Source organism: Anastrepha ludens, chromosome 2, assembly GCF_028408465.1.
Source record: "Anastrepha ludens isolate Willacy chromosome 2, idAnaLude1.1, whole genome shotgun sequence".
In the NCBI taxonomy this organism is placed as follows: domain Eukaryota; kingdom Metazoa; phylum Arthropoda; class Insecta; order Diptera; family Tephritidae; genus Anastrepha; species Anastrepha ludens.
In genome coordinates, this window is record NC_071498.1 from 82970950 (window position 1) to 82990263 (window position 19314).

General features: G+C 35.7%; 1 protein-coding gene across 3 annotated transcripts in view; it reads left to right on the plus strand.

Annotated features, from left to right (window-relative positions):
- Positions 1-15860, plus strand: part of LOC128871976 (3-hydroxy-3-methylglutaryl-coenzyme A reductase) — a 104052-nt gene extending 88192 nt beyond the window's left edge. For all 3 annotated transcript variants that reach the window (XM_054114197.1, XM_054114199.1, XM_054114198.1), the window contains exons 3-7: positions 8526-8613; positions 8798-9373; positions 12123-13483; positions 14673-15042; positions 15122-15860. In XM_054114197.1, coding sequence (XP_053970172.1) covers positions 8526-8613; positions 8798-9373; positions 12123-13483; positions 14673-15042; positions 15122-15194 — 2468 coding nt within the window. In that variant the 3' untranslated portion in view covers positions 15195-15860. The remainder of the gene's footprint in view (positions 1-8525; positions 8614-8797; positions 9374-12122; positions 13484-14672; positions 15043-15121) is intronic.
- The last annotated feature ends 3454 nt before the right edge of the window (positions 15861-19314 follow it).

A 19314-nucleotide genomic window follows, 5' to 3' on the forward strand; every position in this document is an offset into this window, starting at 1 on the left:
GACTGATCTTTGTATTCTGCCGAGTAATTTGGTATTGTACTCTCTCCCTAGAGCTTTTCACCAAACTACCGAGCCATACGATAGAATAGGTCCATAACCAATCGCCTTATACAGCCATAATGTATGCTTAGGTTGCAGACCCCATCTTCTTCCAAGCATACGTTTACAGGCATATAAAGCAATTACTAATGCAACTGTCCACCTCTAGGTCTATCAACGCCCGTTGGATGGCATCTGTACTAACATTGTTGAAGGCGCCTTCTATATCCAAGCATGCCGCCATGGTATAATGTTTGCTCTCTAGAGAGCCCTCTATTGTTCGGATTACCTCGTGAAGCGCTGTCTCCGTAGATTAGCCTTTAAGGTATGCGTGTTGTGCAGTTGATATACCAGAGCCCTCCAAAGAGCTTCTGAGGTGTATATCCAAAAGTTTTTAACAGGAAAGACGAAAGACTTATTGGCCTGAAGTCCTTTGCCGATTCATGTCCCCTCCTACCTACTTTTGAATTACGTACTAACATAGGAAAACTGGGCACAAGAAATTTATTGAGCATTTCTTAAGCGTTGTTGAGAGTAAGCAAGTCAACCCAAGAACATCTAATGAGAATTTTATCAGTTTCTTATCAGCAATTCGATGGTTGTCGCCTATCAGTTGGATCTTATAATAGCTCGAATTAGGCATCGAGATTTTTGTTACGCTTGATTTTCGCTAACCAGAGAAATAATTAATCGCTGAAATCATAAAAAGGGATTTGAAAAATTATGTTAAGAGGATGAATTACTGCCAGTCAAACTAGTCGTATACCATAATTAATGGAAATGTTGGGTGTTACTAATAAAACCATAACAAGCCCAAAAAATTTGATTTTTTTCATGTTAAAGCACTGGTCACTCAAATTTGGTACACATTTTAGCAACAACTGGAAGACAATTTTAAAAGTACATACATAAAAAAAATTTAGGCCACCCTATTAGAAAATAGATGCATGATTTGTATCGCAATGGATTTGGCTGCTCGAAACTAACGGTGAACAAATCCGATATCGTCGGGATCGAAAATCGCAAAAACATGAAAGTTGCAAAAACTACTGTTTGTAGAATTATAAAGCGTTATAAAACTACCTTAAGCCACGAAAGAAAGATAAAACTAAAATCTAAAACTAAATGCATCAGTTAAAAGAAATTCCGGCTTATCTGATACTGGTCGTGCTCAAAAATTTGGAGTTAGCACATTCCCAGCTAAGCGAATACGAATTAAAGCAGGATATAAATCTTATCGAGCTACTAAATACTAAAATCGGTCAGATAAGCGAAATTTAATAGCACAAAAACACACACTTTCTTATAAAGGATCATTCAAAAGACGCGCCTAGATTTTGTTTTAAAATAAAACATGTAAATTGTAATTCTTTCAGGTTCCACCATTTTTTATTCAAAATACAGCTCTTCACAATTATAATGCATTTGAATGTCCACCATGAACACGTGTACAGGTAAAATCCGCCAAACTGTCGATTCATGAATTGCTAAATGCCGTCGAGATATCGATGTTGAAGGTTGTTCAGCAATACTTTGCGTTACAGCAGCAATATTCTCAACAGAACGTCTAATTTTTGGAGTTTCTATCCTCGACAGAACCAGTTTCTTGAAATTTTTTCATCAGCCTTTAGACGAGTATTTTATCCAAAAAACTACGAATTTTGCGATATATCGTTCTTCTAGGAATTATTCAGTTATGGCATCTAGGCGTCACTTCTTTTCTTTATATACTATTTATATAGTTTATACTGCAAAGAATCGTGGTGAGGTTAAAAAATTTTCTGAAAAAGTAATGAGGCAAACGATTTGCAGATGTAGCTTCAAAAGACGCGGTTATGTGCCAACACGTAATAGACGTCAGAAATGTTCAGAAAATAGTGCTTGCAGTAAAGTTTTGGCAAGAGTTTGGATATCATTTATTATTTGGGATTGGTATGAAGCCAACAGCGTGGATATAGTGCCGAATATATTTTGTCCACCAAATTTCTCTAATTTACGCTTAATTGTCCACTGCTCCGGTCTCCAGAGCGAATGTTCAGAAATCAATGGCCAATATCATGAGGTATGCCCGAAATTTTGTACATGAAAATTAAATATAATTTTTTTTTGTTAATTTGTTTTGTTTAATACATTTTCTGTCATTTAAGATATAATATAACATTAGATATTCTGTAAATAATTGTAAAAAATAAAAATTTTAAGTCCGTACTTTGCTCCTCCCTTACGTGTATTAAAAAAATTATATTTTAATTGTAAAGCTGTACCGCAAAGATATGTATATTATGTTTAGCGAATCCCCAAAAAAAATATGTTCCATTTTGCAGCATTTTATTGCGCCAATGCGTGCGATAGATCACAATCAATTAGCCGTGGGCTTGAGGTTACGTCCTTGATCACCTAAACTTATGTAGTTTGACTAAATAAATGACCGCCAACACCAATTGTTTGTTTACTTAGACACTTGAAATCTCTTCTGCATATTCGAGTGCTCGTAAACGATTTTGCTAAAATTGACTTAGCTTGCGGTAATCACAGTTCAATGCTTCACCGACAATGGTAAGGCTGCACCACTTTTATTTTCGATCACCAACACATATACAAGTATATAAGTATGTATTTATGTGCGCATACTATACATATATTGGAGTTTCTAACGCATCAACGCAGTTTCACAATTTTTTTGGTGGCCGTCATCATTGAGTGATTGAGCATTGACCTCGAAAATTATGATTGAGGTGTAAAATTTGCACTAGAGACTAACTAATACACACGTGGACAGACGTCTGGTTGGACACACGTTCAGCTACGGATGATTCGCTTAGTCGGATAGTCGGTGATGACCTTCAACTTAGACTATGAAATGCTATTTATTAACTATTTGCCGATTGCCATTTGTTCAAGTTTTACCCGTGAATCGACGTTTTCTTTATCAATATTCAGTGTTCAATTTGTGTTTGCGTATTTATATTTACTAATTTTTTTAAAATTCCATCAATGAACTACCAGCAGTTATTTGTTAAAGCAATTCACAATTCTTTCGCAAGTACAGGTGAGACTCGGTATTGATTGAATACACTAACATTCCTTAGAAAGTAAACAAAGTTTAAACAAAAAACTTAATGGCGAAGTTTCGATTTCTATACTAAAACCTATAAAGAGCAAATAAAGAAGTCTAAGGTTGGGCAGAGACGGACTTCCCAAGCCTATTCTGTAGTTATATGGCACGCATTCATACAAACAGAATACTCCGAAAATATTGAAATAATCCGTCTTTAGAATAATTGTTTAAAAAAATGTCTAGAAATACAGCCATTATTACCATATTACATTTCCATTGAATCTAAGTCGAGGTCGAGCAGTTCGAAAGATATCTGGGCTGCTTAATTCAAATTCAACATCCAACCAATTTTGCAAGAAATCTAAACCCAACTTTCACCATTTTGATGAGTGCTTAAAATTAAATTTAAAATTTTAAAATAAAAACCCTGAGATGCTTCGGTTCTTCAAAAAATTGAGATGCTATACTTCTTAAGTTAATGTGATACTTTATGCACAATTAATGAAAATGATGAGCTATTGAGTGACTGGGCTCTGAAGACTTAGGACTGAAACACTTATGACTGCGATACCGTCAGTCCATCGATTGGTATGTTGTCCTACTGGTATAGGAACATTCAATAGTGAGTCTACTGACTTGAGTGTATCCACTATTATGCGTGCAACACCGTCTGTCTATTGGAATGACGCTTAGACATTGAACTATTTTAAATTAATACTACGTGTAACAAAGATATATTTTAATATTAACTCGCGACCAAAATTTATAGAACACATTTTCAGCGGCTTAACATTGCTAGCTGAATAGAAGCCGCGTTAGGAAAGGTTGTTCTGTCATTTTGATTTGAAGAATTTGGGCAAATGAACTTAGAGCTTGTTTGTTTCAGACAAGTTTTTTCAGCTACTGCAGTAGCCGGTAATCGATTTTTATCCAAATTGATGCAATGGCAAATGTATTTGTAGTAGTTTTAAACATTACAACCTTTGTTTGGGTCCAAAAACTACCGTCTAAATCACTGCGTGGACCAGAGGTACCAAAGAAAACTGTGAAAAAAGAGCTTAAAGAATAGTTATACTCCTAAGTAAACGGTGAAGAGTCGACCCTAAAAATCTAAATTTTTGAATAATTCATGCCTTGCTTTTTCAGATTTTTGCTAAGTCGAGCTCACATCCTTTTTAATAAATTGTTCTAAAATCAAAAAAAATCTGTTCGTAAAAATTCAACATATTCGAAAAAGCCGCTGAATTCAATGCTCCATTTTCGGTTCACATTATTATCTATAATTAATAAAATATACTATGTAATTAGAAAAAAACTCCTTATGTACTTTGCTCAGTATTTGTCATAATATATATAAGGTCAGTCCATAAGTTCGTGCGTATTTTACCCATAATTTCACTTTTGTACGATTTTTGCATACAAAAAACTATTCGCGGAATATAACGGAACTATTTATATTTTCTTTGATATATTGTGCATTCAACAAGTGATTTTAATCGCGGATAGAAGCACATGTTGTTAAAAATAAAATGGAAGCTTGAACGCGTATAAGAGGTATATTTTGTATTTTTTTATAAAAGTGGTAAAAGTGCAACAACTGCTGCTGCAAAAATAAACACTGTTCACAGGAGGATACCGTGAATGTAAGGACTGCGCAAAAGTGGTTTTCAAAATTCCGAAATGGTAACTGCGACGTGGAGGATGCCCCGCGCGCTGGTCGTCCTGAAGTCTTTAACTCCGACGCCTTGCTGGAACTCGTGGCAGCTGAGCCAAATTTGACAGTCGATACGATAGCTCAGAGGTTAAATTCATCGCATGGAGCAGTTCACAGGCACCTGGTTCAGTTGGGAAAGGTTTCAAAGCTGGGAAAATGGATTCCGCATAGACTTTCTGTCGCCAACCTTCAGCAGAGAGTGAATGTGTGTTCTCAGCTGCTGTAACGGCTTTAAAATGAAATTTTTTTTAACCGTATCGTTACTGGTGATGAAAAATGGGTCCTTCACAATAATCCTGTTCGCAAACGCCAGTGGTTAGATAAAGATGAAACACCAGAACCGACCCCTAGAGATGGCCTTCACCCCAAGAAGATTCTCCTGTCTATTTGGTGGGATATAGCCGGTATTGTTCATTATGAACTTCTGGAACCAAACCAGACGATAACTGCTCCCATCAGCTATCAAACCTGAATGAGGCAAATAAAAAAAATCGATCGTCTTTAGTGAATAGACACAAAGTTTTGTTTCACCACGACAACGCAAGACCTCATACCGCAAGGCAAACATTAGGCAAGCTGAACGAGCTCGGATGGGAGCTAATGCCGCATCCACCATACTCTCCGGATATTGCACCTTGTGATTATCACGTTTTCCGTGGAGTTCAATCCCATATGAGTAACAAGAACTACTCCTCAAAAGAAGCTATAAAAAGGGATATCGAAGCGTATTTTGGCTCCAAGGACAACAAATTTTTTGAGCAGGTAATTAAAAATTTGCCGAAACGTTGGGAAGACATTGTAAATAATGAAAGAAAATATATTATTGATTAATAAATACTTTAAACATCTTTTTTATTAATTTTAAAACCACCTTTAAAAAACCCACGAACTTATGGACTGACCTGATATTTACCTAACTGAAGAACCGATGTATTTGAAACAAAAAATGAAATAGAAGGTCAATGCGAAACGTAAGAAAACTACAAATCAGATATAGATCTAACCAAAGTAGATAAGTTAAAAACTTTTTATAACAGTTATAGCGAGTTATTTATTTTTATAGCAAAAAATAAATAGCAAAAGATAAAAAATAAAACATTAATAGCAATTTGTGGCAAGTCGATAAATGCCCCGGTTATTTTCGGTATCTGCAAAAATTTGTAGGTCCGTCCATTTGCGTAACACCATCCAGACGAACCCCACAAATTGAAGAAGGAGCTCGGTCAAATACTCAATGGCGTCAATTTTTGATAATAATTCATAAAAAAAAATAATAATAATCTAAAAAATTAAAATACTTTAAAATAAATAGTCAAATCTAGTCAATGTGTAGTGTACTCGTACACTTTTTTTTAATGCTGAATACATATAAGTACTCGTATATGTAAATCAATCAGTAACCGCCTAAGTCGAAATTCATACTTTCGAGAAAAATCACTTTTATACATTAAGCCAATATGTTTTTGTCAACAACTTTAAAATTAAATGCTAGATAATAATATACAAAAGGCCTTAAATTACCGAAAATACCTTTAAGTCGTATACGTACAGTGGTAATCTCGCAAAGGAAACAAATCGAGCCAAGGACACTAGGGCCACCAAAGACTGTTTCATAGTACCCCAGAGGAAGCAACAAAACAGGTCAAAGTCACTTCATTCATTCAACAGTGCAAAGTCTATGAACAAATAGTTGCTAATCCAACGCGAAAAGGCGGAGTAAAAGCCCAAAGAAGCAATTTTATTGCTTACGATTATTTTTGATTCTTTGTCGAATGCTTTTGAGAAGTCTGTATAAATGCAGTAGATTTAGTAACCAGACAAAGAAGACTCGAAACAATATTAACTCAATGCAGCGAGATAAAAAACTGTCGATCTACTGGCGACAAACCCGTTTGGTAAGGGCAAATTGTGGATTTAACAGCAAAATTCAACTTGGCACTAACAGCGTGCCCAAGGATCTTTGAAACGTTCGAAAGCTTAGCGATCGGACTATAACTTCGAACATTGTTTTAAATGTCATTTTTAAAAAATATGCTTTATGGATGTTTCCTCCCAGTCATTCAAAGGGTAGATTTATTAAATCCAATCATCCCAGAGTACAGAGATTTATTAAGTATTATCTTTATTAATATGGTGGAAAAGCTGTCTACATCCACCACGTAAATATAGAACTCTGTTGGTAGAATACGATAGCAGATACCATTATAACTCGAATCTTTCTCAAACTAACTTGGACGGTTATTGATTGTGGCCACAGATATTTCAATATTTATTCAGCTTTACAAAACCTTCATCTATTTTCAGATCCAATGTGTACAAATTTGAAAATGTCAGTAGTCTTACTTACATATACATGTATATGTACATTTTTTTTGCAATTGAAATGCATCAGATTCTCGATCGCAAAATGAATGCGAGTATTTAAAGGCAAATCAAGTTAATTACGCTTACGTGTCTTATGATAAATGTAATACGTTTGAAATTAAATTTTTTCACTTTAGTTTGATTGCGACCAAAACTGGAGTATTTTTTAGTGAAACGACATTTTTAACACTGCACACAGGTACTAAATAGTCTACATAAAAACCCATTTAGTGGCAGCTACAAACTTCAACGAAGGCCATTTTATGTTCATTATGTTCATGCTCGTATTTAACACTCTTTTAAACAAATTTAAGTGCTGTGTTGAAATCGAAAAAATTTGCAATGCCATTTATTTCTTTGTAGTGGTCGCAGATCTGTTCAACTGCAGTTTGCTAATGCAATTGAAATACTATTTCGTTGCGGCTGCTTCTAACCTACAGGTTATGTTGAGGGGACTCACCTATAGCCGTGGAAAATACTTAAGAACGATATCCGGTTTTCTCCATTTGAGACATTTTTCAATAAAATCACTTAAATATTTTGCATATTACAAGGGTTAATACAATTCGAAAATCCTTCGAGAAAAATACTTAAGAACGAAGCAAAATAAGCGGCCGAGCTCCTCCTCCTATTTGTGGCGTGCGTCTTAATGTTGCTCCACAAATGGGGGGAACTACAGTTTTAAGCCGACTCCGAACGGCAAATAGTTTTTACGAGGAGCTTTTTTACTGCAGAAATACATTCGGAGGTTTACCATTACCTGCCGAGAGGCGACCGCTTTAAAAAAAAACTTTCTATCACTTGGCGTTTCATGCACGGCGATTCGAACATGCGTACTCCCGAATGTTAGTCACACACCAACCTATTCGGCTGCGGCGACTGCCGTAGTCGCATAAAAATGTTTGTTCTGCTATTATAAAATATACAATAATATCGAATTTCGCATTCGTATTGCTGCCATAATTTTTGCAACCTCAGTAGAAGTCGTTTACGGATTTCCAAATGTCTATTGTTTCTCTTTACCTTTTCTTCATATCGTTAATAATAATTAAACAAACCAAAAATAATAAAATATTCCACCAAACCAATTTCTATAAAGAAAATCCTTTAAACAGTCATCAATGGTGTGCTATCAAAAGTTTTCTTTGCATAACAGTTCTAGTTATACCTCTAAAATCTCAGTTGTTATATGCAAACATATACACATATACGAGTACTTTTTAATTTGCTATAAAATCAGCTTCAGTTCAATTTCAAATTCAGCATGCAAACAACATGAGACATTATATGGGTACATAAAAGTATAGAAGTATGTAGTAAAAGACTAAATACAAATATTTTATTTTGCAGGAATCGCTGGTCTATTTATGGTTTTCTCGAGTTTTATATTTACAACGACTATAATAAAGTTCCTGGGCAGCGACATCTCCGATTTGAAGTGAGTAAAAACCAATTACATGCTAAATATGAGCAGACATGTGGTACTCAATTTACAAAAAGTACTTCCTTATGACGTTATATAAATATATGCATATATGATACATTAAATACTTATCTGTTTTGTACAATATTGCCACTAACACTTTTTTCTACATATTTCAATTATATTCCCCGTTACATAGAGATGCCCTCTTCTTCATGCTCCTGCTTATCGACCTCTCAAATTCAGGCACACTTGCACAATTGGCACTCTCTGGCACAAATCAAGCTGAAGTGACGAATAATATTGCCCGCGGCTTAGAGCTGCTGGGGCCAGCCATCTCGTTGGATACGATTGTGGAAACGCTTGTAATCGGCGTGGGCACGCTGTCGGGCGTACAGCGTCTCGAGGTGCTTTGCACATTCGCCGTTATGTCGGTGATTGTCAATTATGTGGTCTTTATGACCTTCTATCCAGCCTGTTTGTCACTCATACTCGACTTGTCACGCAACGGCATGGACATGTCGATGGTGCGTGCCAAAGCAAAAGACTCTATACTCCTGAAGGCGCTGAACGATGAAGAACAGAAAACGAATCCGGTGGTGCAGCGTGTTAAAATCATAATGACCACCGGTCTGATGATAGTGCACATCTATAGTCGCATGGTGTTCTCGAGCACTGAATATGACACGGTGGATAAGACGTTGACGCCACAACTGAATTTAAATATGAACAGTAATCGTACAGAATCTGGTGAACTGACGGATATGATTATCAAGTGAGTATACGAATGCAGGCATCTGATGCGAATAGATGCGGTTACTCTAAAATGAATACTTAGTTATATTAAAAAGGAACAAATATTGTAGAAATGCAGTATACTTAATTGCTCCAACACCTTATGACACATTGGAAAAATATTTTGTTAGTTGCAAAAAAATTAAGTTCTTATTAAATATGGTTTAGTTTTTTATTGATATTTAACTTAACTTCATATGCAAAAAACAATATAAATGTACAAGTGCGCCAACTGTACACATATTTTGAGGGATCTTTCAAAAGACGCGTATAGGAAAAGGACTGGCGGACCAACAACTGAACGTTCTGTTGAGAATATTGCTGCTGTAGCGCAAAGTGTTGCTAAACAACTTCTCGTCGTTTCCAACAATTAGGCGGATTTTATCTGCAGACATTAAAATAATGTCACTTTTAACATATAATTGTTAAGCGCCGTATTTTGAACAAAAATGGTGAAACCTAAGAGTATCTAAATTTGTATATGTTTTATTTTAAAACAACATCCATGCGCGTCTTTTGAAAGACCTTTTAGCTAAATATTAGTTTTGCCGGTATCCGTACACAGCTAAACCGTAGACTATCTTAGAAGGTGTCAATGCTCTAGTGATATTAACTAAGGTGTTTATGTGGATTAAAGAACGTACGAATAGAAAGACGTATTGTGCTTGCGCGCTACAGAGAAGTTTTTATAAAATTTCTACAAATCATAAAATATGCTAGTTTAATAAAATTTATCGACGCAAATTAAATCGTAATTATATTGTATTTTAAAATATTCTTAGATGTTAAGTGTTTATTTTTTATTACAATTGCAAATTGACGATAATTTCATTATATCATTTGTTGAAACAGTGCCTGTGATTAAACAAAATAACTGTCATTGTAAATTATTCTTCGGCTCTACGTCTAATTGTTTTCTAGATCATTGCAATTTAATGGATATAAAAACTTTATTGTTTTGCAGTCTGGAAAGTCCGTGTGAGCATTATTAGGGCAAAATAGCTTTATTCCTTTTATGGTTGTTTGTAAACATTTAATGGAATTGAGATAGATATAAGTGGTATTCAAACCGACTTCGGTAACTTTATTAATCGGTATTCGGTTCTCGGTAACGTAACAAATCAGCTGAAACTCACTGAAATTTAAGTCTGTTTTATAAATATTTCCTATAAAAACTGAATTTTATCCTTAATAATTTAGTTAAAGGGAATAAGTAATTACCTACAATTAATGAGAAACAAAACAGCTGATGCAATACCAACTTACTTTCAAACTGTTTAACTCAGTTATAATGAGAACCGAGGATAGCGGTAGTGTTACCTGTGCTTCTGGGTGAGCTCGTTCGGTGCTTTATTTATTTGAGTTTGTTAGCTCGTAAGATTTTTTAGCGTGCATCAGTGTGGGGCGGCTAATCACTTCTTGATAAATTTACTGAATCTTGTGGTTCGGGACATTTTGGAGCCGCTCTTCTTGATGCGACGCGTTTATGTATTATTAGAAATTAGCTCCTGGGCAACATTGAAAAGAGTATTGCTCCTATGGGTAGAAAGTGGTGTATGTGATACATTATTTGAGCTTCGAGCTGAGCGCTTGATGGAATGTATTAAAGGGAAAATCCTGTAAGGAGTTGCTCATATTGAAAAGAGCTCGTTAATGCAACAAATCAGTGTATGCATGCAATGTACGCTCTCAAATTTCCATTTCATAAGCCCATGAGGATGCAGCAATCTGCTCGGCAAATAAAATGATAAGCAATAGCGGAACTTACAACAGTAAGGAAATTCAATGAAAGTTGCTTAAACACAAACTCAATCAATTTAGCTTAACCATCAAGCGTTAATTTGTTGTACAGCCTTACAGTTACATCTATGATTTTTACGTTGAGCCAAAATCAAAATAAAGCTCTAGCACGTCAATTTGAAAATTGTGTCAAAATGATACAAAGAGCTCTTGAAGGATTAATTTGTACCTATATGTGATGATATCAAAGAAAGAGACGAAATTGTTAAAAAAAAAAATTTATATAGATGTGTTAATAATTGAGAAATATTACTTTGATAATGATTAGAAATTGCGGTAGGATTAATATATATATTATATCCTGTAATTCCTAGTTGGAGCATAGGGCGTCCATGTTAGTCCAGATTAGAATAATAGTGTGTGTTAACAAGAATAAACGCAGTCGGCTAATATCTAAGCTTAGTGTTTCCTCGAGAGTGGTTAAAAAGTAAAAGTGAATGTGTCCCGTGAAGCGCTAAGGCGCTAAAATTATATCACCTCATCATCCTCCAGATAGCTATCTCAAAATGGGACTCAAAGTTATGTTGAAAATCGCATGGATTCTCATCGGATAGGTATTAAGGCTCTCAGCAGTATTGAGAGTTGTTTGCTTCTTCGAAAGCCTCCGGTCTGCACCTGGCCAGGAAGTCGTCGCGTATTTTCTTGTCCCCGCCCTGGCTCAGCGGCGGCTGCCCTAGTTCGAAGCCCACCTATTTAAGAGGAGATCAAAAGTAGTCAAGGGAACCACCACCCTCTCTTTGCAAGAAGAAACAGCCAACTGTGTTCAGCCATCCAGCTCATTAATCATACTGTTTCCTGTAATCCCCCATGAGCTGATACCCATTAACTTGAAAGCGAAGTATACTTATACAGATGCGATCAAAAGAGGTCTTCAGAATAGAAATTGTTTGCCCTGTTCTAAAATTGTTATTTACTTTTTTCTCCTTTAGATGGCTTACTATGAGCGCTGACCAGATTGTCATTCTCATCCTTCTCATTGCTTTGGTGGTGAAGTTCATATTCTTTGAGCACCGCAATGACTTGCACGATCAGCTACGCCAAACCACGGTCGCTCTAGCTGTAAAATCATCTCAAACTCATCCCTTGAACGAAACCGATATTGCTGCCATGGAAGCAAAATCATCAAATGCCTTAGCTTCTACTTTGGAAACCACTGCCGACGTCTCGAATAAAACTGAACTTGCCATTATAGTTCCTGAATTGGTTGTGACGCCTCCCGACGCCGTCTCACGTCCACATCGTGTTCCCCTATTCACAATCGACGAACAAGACTTTGTAAATGCGTCCACACAAACCGAGTTCATAAACAGCGCTGTCCAATGTCTGCCACTGGAAACATGCAAAGCCGAACCACATCCACCGCGCCCGCTCCAAGAATGCTTAGAAATTCTTCAGTCCACCGAGGAATGGGGTGGAGCCGCCAATCTTACAGATGAAGAAATTATCAGAATCGTTAACACAGCCAGTCATCATTGCCCGCTACACAAGATCGAATCAGTACTGGATGACCCGGTGCGCGGAGTTCACATACGCAGACAAGTGATTTGCGCACGTGCCAAGGTACCCACAGAGAGTATGGAATGTCTGCCTTACCTAAACTTCGACTATCGTAAAGTAATGAATGCCTGCTGTGAAAACGTGCTGGGCTATGTCCCAATCCCAGTAGGTTATGCAGGTCCTCTGCTGCTTGATGGCAATAAATATTTCGTGCCTATGGCCACTACTGAAGGCGCATTAGTCGCTTCTACTAATCGGGGTTGTAAAGCACTATCTGTGCGTGGAGTGACTTCGTATGTTGAAGATGTGGGCATGACACGTGCACCTTGTGTGCGCTTCTCAAGCGTTACGCGTGCTGCTCAGGCAAAAAGCTGGATCAATGATGAAAACAACTACAAAAAAATCAAAACTGAATTCGATTCCACATCGCGTTTCGGCCGCTTGAAGGAGTGTCTAATCGCAATGGATGGACCACAACTATATATACGCTTTGTGGCATTGACAGGCGATGCCATGGGTATGAACATGGTATCGAAGGGAGCTGAAATGGCATTGAAATGCATCAAAGAAGAATTTCCCGACATGCAGATCATATCGTTGAGTGGAAACTTTTGCTGCGACAAAAAGCCGGCGGCAATAAATTGGATTAAAGGGCGTGGTAAGCGTGTGGTAACCGAATGCATCATTTCGGCGCAAACTCTGCACACTATACTGAAAACGGACGCCAAAACGCTGGTGGAATGCAATAAGCTGAAGAATATGTCCGGCAGTGCTATGGCTGGTAGCATAGGAGGTAGGTGGAACGAGAAAATACGGCATTGAATTTCAAATTTTATATTTGATTTATTTTTTAATCTTATGTGAATTTAAATTATTTAAATTGTATTATATTATATTCTTTAATATTATATTATAAAGGGTCTTTCAAAAGTGACGTCTAGTTGTCAATGGTGAATAATTCTTAGACGATACCTTTTTTATCTCATCTTTCATATTTGCCAAGTAGATAGTAGATGTAGGTACAATTTTGCTCAATAAAACAACGCGTTAAAATTTTTGAATCTTATAATGAAAATCGTCGATATTTAAGAACAATATATGGCAAAATTCGTTACTTTTTTAGGTTGAAACTCCGAATGAGTCGGCTATTAAAAGGTTGGTGAAAAAATTTCATGAAGATGGTTCTGTCGAGGATAGAAAAAGAACTGGCAGATCAAAAACTGGACGTCCTGTTGAGAATATTGCTGCTGTAGCGCAAATTCTTGCTGAATAACCTTCAACGTCGATATCTCGAATCGACTGTTCGGCGAATTCATGGTAGACATTTGAATGATGTCGTCCGTCACATATAATAGTTAAGAGCCGTATTTTAAATAAAATAATGGAACCTAAAAGAATCTAAATTTGTACATGTTTCATTTTAAAACAACATTCAGGCGTGTCTTTTGAAATACCGTTCATCATGATTATTTTATTTCTTATACGAGGTGTGTTCAAAAAACAAGGTGAGTTTTAGTTAATTCCATTCCTTACACAAATTTTTTTCGATAACAGAAATTCGCCGAACACGCATAATACTTGTCTTATTTATGTCTCTCACAAACAAACTAAACATGCTATATTGCTAAAATCGTGAACATATCTTTGAGACGAGTATACTAACATAAACAAATAAAAATCGAAAGTCGAATGTACGTAGCCCGCGAAATTTGAAATCTTCACCTTATTTTTTGAACACACCTCGTATTATATTGTATTTTATTTTGCTTTATTGTGCATATTTCATTTATTTATTATATTTATATTTTTTGTTTATTTTTTATTGCATTTTCATTATTTGAATATATTTCAGTTTTGTTTAATTGTATATTTTATTCTTATTTATTTATTATTTTATATTATTTAATTTAATTTATTAATTTAATTTTAATTAAATTTGCTCTTAGTCAATAAACGTTTTTTCTCTTGGCATATTCCCACAGGCAATAATGCTCATGCAGCCAACATGGTGACGGCCGTCTTCCTCGCCACCGGCCAAGATCCAGCGCAAAATGTGACATCGAGTAATTGTTCCACCGGCATGGAATGTTGGGGTGATAACAACGAAGATTTATATATGACCTGCACAATGCCTTCGCTGGAAGTGGGCACCGTCGGTGGTGGTACCGGTCTACCTGGTCAGGGTGTATGTCTCGATATGCTAGGCGTACGCGGTGCGAATCAAGCGCATCCTGGTGAGAATGCAAAGAAACTGGCACAAATCGTGTGCGCCACAGTTATGGCGGGCGAACTGAGTTTGATGGCAGCACTGGTTAATAGTGATTTAGTAAAAAGCCATATGCGTCACAATAGGTAAGAATAAAGAAAACACCGATCAACTTTTTTGACTTGCTTAATGTGTATACAACGCTTTTTGTGCTCGTATTTGCAGGTCTTCCGTAGCAGTCAACGGCAAAATGATGCCACTCAACGTGACCCTGTCGAGTTGTAGTAACATTAGCTAGGCTGCGACATAAGCTCCATTTATTAAACCAACACTTCTTGACTCTACATTTATTGTTCAGGCAAGAGTTATAAGCACCAATTTCGTTAAAAAAAGCACAACGTCAGCGGCCAGCAGCAACGAGCGATCGCGAACTGTGATTGTGCATACCTACTTTTAGATATACAAAACAAACGTTATGAGTAAAAACTATGCGTTGAAAACAAGAGGCCAAAAAGTCAAGCATCTATCTACATTATTTCTCCAAAAAAAGAGAGCAAGCAAAATATGTACATATATGTGACACTATTAAACTCGAAAAAGAAAAAAAATAGTAGTTTGTTAAATTTGCAACGACAATTAAATCTATACGAAGTGATGTTCTAACAATAGTTAGTATAGTGAGAATGAGATACGAGAGCGCCTGATAACTCACGGCCTAAGGTACTTAATGAATGAAAAGTGCGTTTTTATATTTTTCAATTTCTCAATGTAAAACACCCCGAGTGAAATATACTATTCGCGTCGTGAACATAATACCTTTCTATCTCTGAAGGAAAATTCTTTTTATTCATCATCAAAATAGATTTCTACGACTGCTTTCATTCATTCCCGTAACTTTTTTGTTAAATTTAAAAAAAAAAAAAAAACCAAAAAGTCACTGTAAGCCGGGTCCGAACTGTAAGGTGGATTTTGTAACAATGAATTCCCAATTTCCGCTTTCCAGGGAAACCTGTTAATGGTCCATATAAATAAAGTCGGAGTTATTTAAACTAATAATGAGTCGTGCAATTAGTGTTATCAGTAGCGAGATGATGATTCATCGCTAAGTACCTCAGGTTACGACCTTATCAGCCGCCAGTCGTAATATAAAGAGCATAACTGTGCAATAATACAAATGTGTGGCATTTAAGCGTAGAGAAGAGCTTCAAATAAAATTTAAATCTGAAACTAGATAATGTCAAAGAAACGCGAAATACTTACATACTTATACATATATACTTAATTGAATGTACTAGCGGTTTTAGGGATGCCTCGTAGTCATTTGTAGTGAAGCGTTACAAAGATGAACTGTTCAATTAAAAGTTCAAGTAGAAGTTATATATATTTATGTATACGCGGTGGGGTATTAATACCAATTTTTGTATAACAAATCGTAGCTGTTAATATCATACCCAAATGGCATATTACTATATTTTGGGACTTTGAGAACTATCAAGAGTAAAATTTCACTATTTATTAGAAGCGCATACGCATGTACCCATAGCTTATGCCCGAATAGCTGCTCTGCAGCGTGCGTCATACAAGTGAAACAGAAGCTTTTCCCATTATCGCTCAAATCTTTTGCGTTCTATAGTTCAGCACAATTGCAACAGCAGTTTTCAAATAGTTTTTGTTTTTTTTTTAATTCAAACCGTTTAATGTTATTTTTATTATTTTTTTTTTTTTTTTCATTTTACTTAATTTAAGCAATTACACATAAAAGGTAAATAAATTGTAAAAAGTATTTTTTAAGTTATTTTAGGTATTTCTTTTAAGTTTAAAAACGAAAGAAATAGTAAATCCATTGTTAAACTTTTAAAGAATACCTTAATTAGTATTAGAAAAAATATGGAAAAAGTGGATTCTGCTCAGCAAAAACTATTTCGCTTTAATTCATGGTCATTTGAATCGAACGAATTCTGTTATCAGTTTGTTATGCAGTTATTATCATTGTTCGTTTGTGCAGTAAATGTATAATTTTTATTCTCACTCAGTGTGCTGATAATTGTTAAATTTAAAGTAGTGATGTTATACACCTATTATATGTATACATATGTACAGCAAATTTATATATATGTATGTTTAGAACATACTTAAATATTATTGTGGCGGATTAGAAGAGTTAAAGAAATTGAGGTTAAGAAGAAGAAAATCATTAGGATATGGAATACATATTTTTACTATTAAAAGAGAAAATAAAAAAAACGATAAACAAGCGGGGTTTTACTGTATAAAAGTGTATTAGGTTAAAAAGTCAGGTGAGTTGAAAATTTTTTTTTTTTGTGTTATAATATGGTAGATAATTTTATGCACTTATTTTTTGAATATGTATTATATCCGGCGTTCATATGTCCACCCCGACTATGAGTTACATGGTCCATTCGATCAGTTAAATTTTTTACTACTTTTTCCTATAAATCTGGTCGTATGGCGTCAACGGTGGCTTCAATATTACAATCAATCGATTGTTAAGCGCGCTGTGTGGCAAATTACGCCGTCTGTTGGAACCAAATGTCGTCGATATTTAGCTGATTAATTTGTGGAAACAATATTACAACAAAAACCCAAATATCTCAAAGTGTCACACTGGGTTAAAAGAAATTATTTAACACATTTGAACGGAACTATAGGCCTCTTCTATCCGCCATTCCCCCGCTCGCTATCTCTATGCTCGATTAACTTGACAAAAAATTTGCATGCGAAAGCAACAACAAAGTTATCGAGTAATATTCGCCGCTAGTGAGTATGGCTATAGATCATTAGGCCACACTGCCTTACCAGCACATGTAATTTAAGGCAGCTCTCTTCCCGCGTTACCGACGTATGTTCATTTGCTTCATCTATTCACCACTTGCTAAGTCTTAGCGAAAAAATAGGCATTATGATCAAAATGTTCAACTTTTCAATCAGAATTTCTTTGTAATCAGAAACTTTCGGGTATGTAAAGTGTGATCAGATTGGAGGTACTTTGTTCAATTGGGTGTTTTGGTCAGATCACGCGTGACTATTGTCAAGCTAAATTCATAATTTTTCATTGACATTTCATCATGGACACACTTACGTCTCAATAATGTTTACAAATCATACAATTGTGTTACGAAAATCGACGCTCTCTGAAAAGTGTTCTTCGCGCGCTCAGACCAACCATTCAGCGATGACCATTCAATATGCAAAATTGCCTAATTTGGGCTGGCTATTCAATAATAGCCATTACATCCATTGAAAACAACCACTTGGTGCGGCCTATGGGATAGAGGAATCATCGGCCAATATTTCTTCAAAGACAAGGCTTGCTTTATGAATAAACCAGCTTCGATTGAGACATTACTAAAGTTATTCACGAGATACCGACCGAAGCCCTCCAGCGAGTCCTTCAAAATTGGTGTTTACGGATGGCCGAATTACGGCGCAGTTGCGGCCAACATTTGGGATTATCTCTAAAAAAAATTAATGCCATGAATGGTTTTACTCAAAAATAATAAAATTGCCCAATCAATTTGAATTTTCGTTGTTTCATTTCAATTTAAAATCCGATAACTCTAAATTAATCACCCTTCAGTTTTATAGTACATTCAATTTTAGTACAGGTAACCCCGTAGTTGCGTTCCAAAAATTCACGTTTATTAAAATTTTCTTAAGAAGTAATACATATTAATATGAATTAAACAATGTTTTCTTCGTCATCACTAAGCACTGTTAACCGCGGGTGTTTTCTTTTTGGCAAGGTATCCTCATCCTCTGAGCATTTTTCTGTAGTATCTTCAGATCCATGCTCTTCTTCTGCAAAAAAGCTGTTATTTTAGATTGCTTTCTTTTAGTTAAAATATCTTTATACATTACCTTATGTGGTGTTAAGCCCTTATGAAGTTCTCTTTTAAACTTTGTGCTCCTTTCATTTGAAGGATCTTCATTTAAGAAATATGACTAACTGTTCGGCTATGCCTAGGCCTTTTTTATGCTTTGTTCAGAAACGCATTATAATGCGCAGTACTTGCAGCGCTGGCAGCACTGTCAATGTGACAATTCATGCAACTGATAGATTTGTTGAATAATTGCAAATAGATTTGTTGCATTTATGAACGCGCTGTGCAGTAAAATGGAATTGTTACTAAGTTTGGTCATGGACGATGTATGTGAGGAAAAAACCGATAGTCTTTTATTAAATTTAAGAAAAAAAAAACCGTGTAAAGCTTAAAAGAAGGGCATATCTTGTCAAAAGTTTAATATCAAAACGGAAAATACCCAAAAATAAGTCTTTTTTTGAAACAATAAAATCGTTTCCCCAGGATACATTTTATTCTCACTTTCGAATGAATTGGTCCACTTTTGAAGTAAGTTTTTGATATCCAGTTGCATCAGTACTTCATCTACGACCTTAG